The sequence below is a fragment of the Coloeus monedula genome (genome assembly GCF_965178545.1).
Source record: "Coloeus monedula genome assembly, chromosome: 16".
Lineage (NCBI taxonomy): Eukaryota > Metazoa > Chordata > Aves > Passeriformes > Corvidae > Coloeus > Coloeus monedula.
Genome location: NC_138796.1, coordinates 7,688,204 through 7,698,808, shown reverse-complemented (window position 1 = coordinate 7,698,808; position 10,605 = coordinate 7,688,204). Strand labels below are relative to the sequence as shown.

General features: G+C 50.4%; 1 protein-coding gene across 1 annotated transcript; it reads right to left on the bottom strand.

Moving 5' to 3' along the window:
* Window positions 1-9,234: 9,234 nt before the first annotated feature.
* Window positions 9,235-10,332, bottom strand: SSTR5 (somatostatin receptor 5; the record flags this gene model as incomplete). The annotated part of the gene is made up of 1 exon (XM_082291832.1): window positions 9,235-10,332. One exon carries the CDS (start codon window positions 10,330-10,332, stop codon window positions 9,235-9,237), a length of 1,098 nt encoding a protein of 365 aa, XP_082147958.1.
* Between the last annotated feature and the right edge of the window lie 273 nt (window positions 10,333-10,605).

Genomic DNA, 10,605 nt, shown 5'->3' with positions numbered 1-10,605 from the left:
ATTTCCCGGAAATTTCCATCTTGGAGCGTCATCATTTCTGGAAAATGAAGGACAAACTGGAAAGAAAAAGGAGCTTTTCTTCAAGCAGTGATTTTTATGGATTTGGGGTTTTTTCCTAAAAAATTGTGGATGGGATAGTGGTGCATGCAGCAAACCCCCATCATTTTATCCCATTCCTTCTTTCCCTTTCTCCCAGTCTCTCATTTGCTTCCTAAGCCATTTGTACAAAGGATCCAGGGAAATTCTTCCAGGAAAACGCTTCCTTGGACCTCACCTCCCACAGCTTTGGGAAAAGTAGCTGAAATAAAGATTTTGCTTCAAGTTCCTGGAGTTGTTTCTCTCTTTTCCATAAGTTTTTCCATAAGCTTTTCCACATTCCCTGGCTAGGAGCACCACACTGAACCTGGAGAAGTCTCTGGAGACAATTTGAGTTCCTTTAATCCAAAGGATTCCCAAAAGGAAGCTGACACCAACTCTTCTCCTCTAAATCAATCCCAAATCTTCAAGATCTCCCAATTTCCCTGAAAATAGGGACTTTGAAGTAGGAAATTCCCAATGAAAATGGATCCCAAGCCTTGAAACCCCGAGCGTGTTCCTGCATCACTCAACCTGCATCCTGAAAAGGAACCCTGGGAAATTCCCATTTTTTAAGCCACATTGGAGAGCTCCAAATCCTTTTTTCCCTCCTTTTTCTGCTTCTAAATCCTCCCTGTCCCATCCCTAGGCTGGAAAATGAATTCCCAGCTGGATGCGCTGCTGGCAGGAGCTCTGTGGTGGAGCAGGAGCATTCCCAGGCTGAGGTGGTTTGGAATTCCTCATTCCTCACAGATCCAGCAGTTTTCCCACTGTTTTGGCTCATTCCCATCTCCCCTTTGCTGCACTGGCTCTAATTCCAATTAAAACTTCCCTGCTCCAGCTGGGCTGGGAAAACCACCCCCAGAACATGCTCAATCCATGGAATTCTGGAGAAGTCCCTTTCTCCTGGGAAGCAGCAAAAATCCATCATTTTTATCCCCAAATAAACACATCTCCAAGGGAAACATTCGGATTTCGGAGCCCTCATGACTCATCCCAGTGCCAGGAGCAGGGAAATCGTTAAATCCACAGCAATTCCAGGGGCACAACGACCTTTCCACAGGATCCCACAGGATCCAAATTATCCCCAATGGCACAAAAACCACTGGCAGTCTCAGCCTGCCGAGGTTTTTGGGAAAAATTGGAATATCTGAAAGCTGGATGTCCACAGTATTCCCACTGCCACATTTGAAATCCCTTTCCCAGGCCTGGCCATCCTTTTGGGAAGGAAATTCCCCTAAAATCCAACTTGAATGAATTTTAGGGAAATTCCCTGCTGTGTTTGTGGTGTTCAGATCCCTCTATCCTGGGAATGCCCCGAGCCCTCATTCCCATCTTCTCCCAGCCTGTTTTGGGAATAAAAAGCCTGTTTGGGTGCGGTTTCATCCCTCTGGATGGATTTTTCTCGGGAAGAACAACAGGCGCCCGTGCCTTGGGCAAACTCTTTCCTTCCTCTCCATAAGGAAACTTTGGATTTACGACGGGGAACGGGGAGATAACATCAAGGCCGATAAGGAAACCGGGCAACAAATCAGGCTAATGGATTGCCTTTGGATGAGTGCAATGGGATTTAATGACTCCAGGAAGGATCTATTCGCTCCCAAGGATTGGAAGCGCCGGAGAAAATGCGGGAGATGGGAGGGGAAAGTGGGAAAACAAACAGAAAGCGCTTCCAAGCTTTCCAGGGAGCAATCCCGGCTAAAAGGCTCCATGGAGACTTTGGCCTGTGCTGGTTGTGCTTCCACACCCTCCCTGCAGGCTGGGAATGGCAATTCCCAAAGGCAGGACAGGCTGGGAATCTCCGTCCTCCCCCAGGATGGGAGGTGGGACGCGTTTGGGGCATTCCCTGTTCTTGCTCCATGCTCTGTTCCTGGAAATCCTGGGCCTTCCTTGTTCTCCTCCCGATTTTCCAGAGTGGTTTTATTTTTCCTGGCAAGATCCAGGCAGCAGCACCTGGAAAGGCCAAATCCGTGTGTGCTCCCTGCCCTCAGCACCTTTTCCTTGCTTCATTTTGGGAGATTCCCTGTTTTCTCCCAGGTCTTTCGGTAAAAATCCCTGGGATTCTGATGGGGCAGGATTTTCCTGTGGGGAAAACTCTGGATTTGTGTCCTTGAAGGGCTGGATTTGGCCACAGCAGGGATGTGGACAGAGCTTGATTCCCTCTGGGAATGGGCAAACAGGGAGGATGAGCTGGATCCCTGGGATGAGGAGGGATTTGCTTCCCTATTCCCAACGCAGTGGATGTTTCCTCCACAGCTGCATTTGTATTGCAGCCAGAAGCTGCCGCAGAGGATTTGGGAACCCAACAATTCCTGCCAGACATTGGGAATGACAGCCTAATGCTATTTCCAGGGAAAATCACATTAAAGCCAGCTCTCCAAGGAATTGTTTCCTCCCTGGATCGTGCTGGGAGCAAATCCCTCCCTGCTGGCTCCTGGCTGGAATGCTGCAATCTCCTGCCTCAAAGGCCATTTCAGGAGTAAATTCCATGTGCAGGAAACTGAGGAATTGCCACTGGATTTTGGGATTTGCTGATCCAAAAGCCAGCACAGAGCCTGTGAATCCCCAGGGAATCGCACAGGAATCATCTCCCTGTTTCCATGCAAGGAAGAGTCAAAAACAATTCCTCCACCTGCTCATTTTTCCCTGTTTTTCTGTGATTTCATCCCTCTTAAAGCAGAATCCCAAATTTCTCCTGGATTGAAAAGACAGGGATGGAGTCAGTGATGTCAGAGATCTTTTCTGACCTCAATGATCCCGTGATTCCCGGGATGCCGAACCCTCCATTCCCCTTTCCTAGCTCTGTCTGTGTGACCCTGCCCAGCTCCAGGATTTTAGAGGGTCAGAAATCCACGGAACTGCTTTTTCCTCCCTGAAATTTTGCTGGAAAAATCCAACCACCATGGAGCTCCATGAAATAATTCCATGGAAAGGCCTCTGATTCCTGTCAGGAGCCAGGCACAGGCACGACAGGAAATAAAATCATTCCAAGTGTGGGATGCAGGGCTGCCAGCCCTGTCTGGCACCCGGCATATGGGGCTGGGATCTGTGGAAAAACGGGACAGGGATGCAAACACGATGCTCTAATTAATTCTGGGAATGCATAATTAATTAATTACCTTGCCCGGGGGAGCTGCTGTCACCACGGCTCCGGAGCCAGGTTCCTCCTCCGGTGCTGCCTGGCCCTTGGAAGCAGGACTGGTGGATGGGATTTGTGCTCCCTGGCTCTGTTGTTCCCCTTGGAAGCAGGAATTGTGCCCGGGATTTGTGCTCCCTGGCTCTGTTGTCCCTCCTGGAAGCAGGAATTGTGCCCAGGATTGCTGCCCCATCCCTGGAAGTGTCCAAGGCCAGAGCCTGGAGCAACCTGGGATAGTGGAATTTGTCCCTGCCCATGGCAGGGGTTGGAATGGGAAGATCTTTAAGGTCCCTCCCAACCCAAGCCATTCCATGATTCCATGATTCTTTGTTTTGTTGGGAAAAGCCAGGAGAGCATCAATTCCTCGAGGCCTTGGGAGGGGTTTTTATCCATTTTTTCCCCCCAGATTCTCCAGAGAAAACCACAGCGGGATTCACCCCTGGAGCAGGGGGGGCACAGGCCCCAGATCTCCCTCTGGAATATAAACCAGGGATCCTCTGGAGCAGTGGTGGCTGCAATCTCGGCCCTCCCATCCAAGAGGGATGCACCAGGATTATAAACCCCAATCCACCTGGCAGAGGGAGAGGTGAACCATGGAAAATGAAGGGAAAACTCTTCCCTGATAATTCCCAGGTCACTGCACTTCCAGGGCTGGGCTGTGTTTGCATCCAGGGTCAAATCCAGAAGGAATTATCTCCCATCCCCGCAGGCCAGGATTGTTCATTCCCAACTTTTTCCAAGGGCTGCTGCTTTTCCAGTGCCCCTGTTGGAAAAAGCACAGCGGATTCATCCCAGGCTGAGAGAATGGGATACATCCATTATTTGGGATAACTCCTGGCTCGAGGTCAGGAACGGGATCCAGGGCTTAAAGGCTCAGGAGAAGGGAGCCAGCGGAGACAGATTCACCTTCCGTGACTTTCCAGGGAATGATGGGCAGATAGGGAGGATTAAGTGTTACGGGATTGCAGGGGGAAAGGGAGAGGGAACACAGAAACCCCGGAGCGTCGCCCAGCCCATGGCAACAGCGCTGGATTTCCATGGAGTTATCCAAACAACACCCAAACGGGCGGGAATGAACGGTGCAGGAAAACCGGGAGCGGGGTGAGTCGAGCAGCTGAGGCATTCCAGGTGACCGAGAGGCTGGGAATAAATCACAGGAATAAAACCAGCAGCTCCTGCCTTGGCTGCAGTTCCAAGGAGCAGGGGGAGACACTGGAAGCAGGGATTTGGGGGTTTTAAGGATGCTGCTGATGGATCAAGGCTGGGCCGGGACTTTGTGTCAAGGGGAATGTTTGGATTCCAGGGATAATCCCATCCCTGGAACCTCAGGGAACAGAGAGCCGGGTTTAACTGGGAGTTAAAGAGGGAAGCTGCAAAAATTCCATCCCTGCCCTGCTCTTACTCCAACATCAATCCATGGATCCCAGGATAAATTCCACAGTTCAGGCACATTCCTGGGTTTTCCCTCCCTTGGAGGGCAGCCAGGAGAGATCCCAAAGCCAGAGGATTCCAGGTGACCCTGCTGAAACCCAGGAAGTGCCCAGTGGAGCCCATGGATCCCGATACCTTGGACATACCCGCCTGGAATCTGCCCTTTGGAATTGCTCTCTCCTAATGCCACTTTTCAAACTGAATCCATGGCTTTCGCCCCTCAGTTAAACCCTGGGTTTCATGGAATAAAAAGTGAATCCCTGAAGGAAGCTGCTCCTGTATCCCAAAGGTTGCTTGGTGGATTTTTCCACACATCTTTCAGCAAAGCCCTTTGGTGTCCAGCAGTTGGAATTCCCTTTATTCCATGGATCTCATTGAATATTCATAGCTGGGGCTTTAACCAGAAAACCAAAAATTGATTATTTTATTTATTTTTTATTTTATCCAATTGATTTTTCCACCTCCCGAAGGTCAGGTGGGCACAGGGCAAACATTCCATGATCTTCCCGTGGGTGGTTTTTTCTTCGGCAGAGCAGAGCCAACGTTTGGAATCCTTGGATGAATCAAAGGAAAAGCTGAATAAGCTGGAATTCGGAAGGATTGTCTGTCGAGGTATTAAAAATGTCACTCAATCCCTGGGGCTGAGGGATTGGGGTTGGAATGTGTGAAAAAACCCATGGATCTGGGGAGTGTCGCTGCTGTCTGGAGCTTCCCGGGAAGGGCTGGCTGGGAGGACAGATTTTCCCGGGAATTTGTCAGTCTTTGTGGAAGGATGACATGTTTTGATGGAATGTGTGCAGGGATGCTGTCAGCTCAGCTGGCTCCTCAGAATTCCACTGCCAAGCTGCCAGGAAAAACCCAGGAACGGCGTTTGGGATACAGGGAAAAGCCAGTGGAGCTTCCTAAGACACAGCTCAGGCCTGAGGAAGGATTTTTTGGGATGGGGAGGGAATCCTGTGGAGCAAAGGCTGTGTGGCACTGGGAGAGATGATCTGCAGGAGCTGCTCCCAGGAAAAAAATTCCCTAGGCCGGGAAAAGAGCTCCTCCAAAGCAGCATTCCCATGGCACCAAATTCCCCAGGGGGCTGTTGCCTGGAAAGGGAATTTTCCTGGGAATTGAAGCATTGAGAGTTTTCCTAAATTTGCTCCTTAAATCTGATGGATTGCAGCATTATCGATGGGAATGTTGGAGGGGCTGGCTGGAAAATCTGGTTTCTGGGAATTGGGATCCCAATGCTGACCCAGGGGTAGTGAGGGAAGAGAGGTGGGGTCGGTGTGGGGTGTGTGGGAAACAAAGCCCAGGTTTATCCACCTCTTTTCTGGGGTCTGTTCCCTCCAGAGCAAACTTCCCTTGGTTAATTCCATGGATTTGATGAAATTCCATGGAAGGAGGGGAGAAATGCTCTTTGCTCTGCCCGAGAAATGCCAGGGTTTTACTCCTTCCCATAAATTTGCTTTTATTAAAATCCTTTTCCTTCCCAAGGTGTTCCTGCCCCAGCCTTGAGCTTTCCAGCCATTTCCCATTCCGCAGCTCCCAGGAGGGATCGTTTTAGGTGGAAAACTGAGGGAATCACAGCCCAGCTTACACCAAACCAACCGGAAAAGTTCAAATGAGGAACTCCCCCCCCAAATCTGGAGGTGCCCAAACCAAGCCCAGCTCCTCATCCCAGAGAATCCAGGCCTGCTTGGAGTCCTCCCCTCCTCAGGAATTCCCCAGTTTTGATGGGAATGCATTGCATTAAATGGAATGTGTTTGCCACATCAGAATTCCATCTAAAATCCACCATTTTTTCATTCCCTGGAGCGTGGCCGCTGCTGTTTGCCCAGTAAATAAAATTAGGTTGGATTCGTTGGGAATTGGAAAACAAATCCATTTCATGGGAAAGCTTTTCCCAGTCTCCTGGGGATGTGCTGTGCTCAATTCCAAAGGGTTTTCTTATGGAAAATTACCAGGAGCCAAGTCCTGCTGTGAGTCAAGAGGAGAATTAGGGAGAAATTCCAAGATTTTGGTGCTTTTCTGCTTCCTGGGGCCATTGTTGCTTGCAAGGAGTTAATTTCCAGTGCTTCAGCAAGAGCAATTTCCTTGGAAATCAGGGGAGAAAGATGGATCAGGAGATGGATTTTTGCTTTCCAGCATCCCTCGAGTCCTTCTGATCATCACCTGTGGGCACAGCATCCAACAGGTGATGGAAAAAATGTGGGATTGGCTGGAAATGGACTGGAAATTGGATTTGACCCAGGAATCAGCACTGGTTTGCTCCACTTGGTTCAGTCTGGAGGTGGGAGTAAATCCAGGATTCCAGGGATATTCCTGGGGGGCTGATCCCTCTGCATCTCCCAGGGGACAGTTCTGCTGAGGAGGCTTTCCATGACCTCAGAGTTCCCAGTAGAAGAAACTGGGGGAAAAAAGACTTTTTAGGACTCAGAAAATATTAATAAAACAGAGTTTGGTTCATTCAATGTTTAATTTGTCCGGAATGGTTGAACAGAGGGAAGCAAAGGCAAAATCTCCCTAGGACCAGGCTAAAACCAGGCTGGATGATCCATGGAAATTCCACACAACACAAATTATCCCACTCCTGACTGGGAAAAGCACAGAGAAATTTCTCTGGGCACAGATCGCTCCCGGGCCGAGCTAAAATCTCCCTCATCAGCACGATTCCGTGTTTCTAAAGGACCTTGCCATAAAATCAGTTGGATTTTCTTTCCAGCAGGTCCTAAAATCCCGGAAAGGGGAACAGAGCATCCCCAATTTAGCAGGGCTTGGTGGAGTCTCCTGGCACTGCCCCAAATTAATGGGGCCTAAAAACTCAGGAGCTTTTCCTCTTTAGCTCCCCCTTGGATAGGTTTGAAAGGAATCCTAATTTTTCCCTGGAAGGCAAATTTGGGATTACTCAGAAATCATTGATACTTCACTTATTCCAATTTTCACCGGATTTTGTGAGTGTTTTCCAATTTTTTGGGGTGTGTTTTTCCTGAGGAAGTTTTTGGTTGTCTTTGGGTTTGGGGTTTATTTGTCTCCATGTGTTGTTGAATTTCCAAAGGTGTGATGTCCTCTGGGAAGGGGCTTTGATTTTTGGGATGAAGTAACAGCAGGACCCTGTGAATCCAAAACACCTCAGGCTGAAAAATCATGGAATATCCTAAGTGGGAAGGGACTCACAGGGATCAGCAAATCCAACTCCAGCTTTCCTCTTTAATTTTCCATTAATTTTCCACTAATCTTCCTCATTAATTTTCCGTTTTCCATTAATTTTCCCTGTCTTTAGAGCTCAGCTGCTCCAGAGGATCAGACAAATCCAGCAGCTGGAATTCTGCATCCCTGTGCTCTGCAGGGCACCGTGGGCACCTCCCTGTGTGGGAATATGAATTTTTCCAGCCACTACCAAAAGGAGATGGGAGCTAAAATGGGATTTTCTAATTCTGTCCATGGGGAAGAACCTCTGGAAAATCAACTCGAGTGGGCAGAGGTGACAGAAAGGCTGCCCCAATTATTCGGGAACGGATCAGAGGTTGATTTATGCCTGGAAGAGCCGGATAATTCCAGGAATAATGGATATTGTATTAATTAATCATTTAAATCTGGCTGTGCTGGGATTTGGAATGTGGTGGAGAGCAGGTGGGCACTGCCTGCTACTGGGAGAAACCTGGGAGTAAATTACGCATGGTCCAACCCAGGATACATCCTGTGCTCGTGTGTCGGTGTATCCCGGGAGTTCCTGGGTTTGGGAATGTGAGTGGCACATCCAGCGGAATGAACGGAATGACAGAACCATTAAAGTTGGAAAACACCTCCAGGATCGAGGCCCAAACACCGCCCTGGCAACTGCACCGGTCAGGAGGGGCTCGAGCCGAGTTTAAGTTCTGGAAATACAGTTTTGAGTCCAGACTTACACTCAGAACCAAGGAACGGGCACCAGACCTCCCCAGGAGCCCGGAATCATCCCCACGGACATCGTACCAGCGGGGTTACACCGCAGTTTATGGGGTGGGAAGGTGGCAATGTTATGGGCACGTCGATCCCTTTCCGAAATGTTTTCCTAATCTTGTTTCCTTCAATCCTTTCTGGCCGTGTTTGCAGGATTCCTGCCTGCTCTGGCTCCCTGCAATGGGTTAAGGACAGGGAAACAAAGCAGAGACACCACCCAGCACATCAGAACCCATTTCCAGTGCAGTGCCGGGGCCGTTTTTGCATGAAACTCTGAAGAAATCTCATTTTCCTTTAAGAAATCCCCTTGAAGAATCCCAGAGATCCCGGCTGAGCTGTTTGCTGCTCAGAGCTGATCCCAGCTGTGCAAAGCAGCCTTAAACCCAGCTTAACAAGGGAGTTAGAGCTGGCTTAGCATTGGTTTGCATCACTAGAGGGGTGCAAAGCCTGAAAATCGTTCCCTAGAGGACCCAAAGTGGTCACAAACATCTGATCCAGCAGGACACCACAAGAGCTTGGCACTTCCAGCTGGGAAAAGCAGGGAAGAGCCCTCTGTGTACATTTGTTGGAGCTTGTGGGGCTCCTCATTTTCCCTTTGCCACAAATAGAGCTCTCCTTGAAGTCCCCAAGTCCTCCAGGGGACTCTGCAGTGCCAGGCCGTGCCCTCAGACCTTGCTGGTCTGCATGTGCCCGTTGAACTCCGCGTTCCTCTGGGTCAGCATGGACTCCTGCAGGCGGCTGCTGTTCTCCTGCCTGTGCTCCACGGGGTCGCCATCCTCTGCTCCGTCGCCCTTCCGGAGGCAGAGAACCTTCTGGAAACTCTGCTTGAAGTTGTCGGAGAGGAAGCCATAGAGGATGGGGTTGGCGCAGCTGTTGGCGTAGGACAGCACCACCATGAAGAAGTAGAGCCCCTCCAGGACGGGGTCGGCGGGCAGGATGAGGATCAGGTTGACGATGTTCATGGTGTAGAACGGGAGCCAGCAGAACACGAAGACCACCACGATGATCACCACCATCCTGGTGACCTTCCGCTCCGACCTGCGGCGCCGTGTGGAGCCCACGCGGATCCCCGAGGACTTGACCTTGACCACGATCAGCAGGTAGCACAGGCAGATGACCAGCAAAGGGCCAAAGAAGCCCAGCACCGAGGTGTAGATGATGAACGCCGCCGACCAGACGTTGACCGGCTCCGGCCAGTTCATGTTGCACGTCTGAAAGTCCTCCTGCACGTCCGAGAAGATGATCACTGGGAGAACCACCAAGAAGGAGAAGGTCCAGACGGTGGCACTGATGAGCTTGGCCACCCTGGGGCGTCTCCACTTGGTGGACTTGATGGGGTGCACCACGGCCAGGTAGCGATCCATGCTCATCACCGTCAGGCAGAAGATGCTGGTGAACTGGTTGATGCCGTCCACGGTCATCACCAGGCGGCAGAGGAAGGAGCCGAAGGGCCAGTAGGAGATGGCGTTTTGGGTGGCCAGGAAGGGCAGGCCCAGCATGAAGAGCACGTCGGCCACGGCCAGGTTCAGGATGTAGATGTTGGTGACCGTTTTCATCTTGGCGTGGCGCAGCACCACGTAGATGACCAGGGCGTTCCCGCTCAGCCCCACGGCGCACACCAGCAGGTAACAGACGGGAATGAGCACCTTGTGGATATATTGGAACGGGGGCTGCTCCGGGGTTGTCCCGTTCTCCGTCACGTTGGGCAGCAGGGAGGAGTTCACCTCGCTGGGAGTGGCTTCCATGCTAAACAAAGGATCCATAATTTTTTCTCGGTGGTTTTCCTCTTAGGAGAGATTAAACTTCACGGGCATCTTGTTCCTAGAAGGAAAATTGAAAAAGGAAGGAAAAGAGAGAAAGGAAGATGGAATTCAAAGCGGATTTTTACAATCACTTCCATTTTCTCTTCTGTTCAGCATTTGGGTTGGAATTATTCAGCCAGGGAGAGGGATGGGATCAATTCCCGAGCAAAGGAATTGCACAATGGGAGAATCCCAGTGCTCATCCCAGCACATCCCGGGCTCTGTTTCATCGTG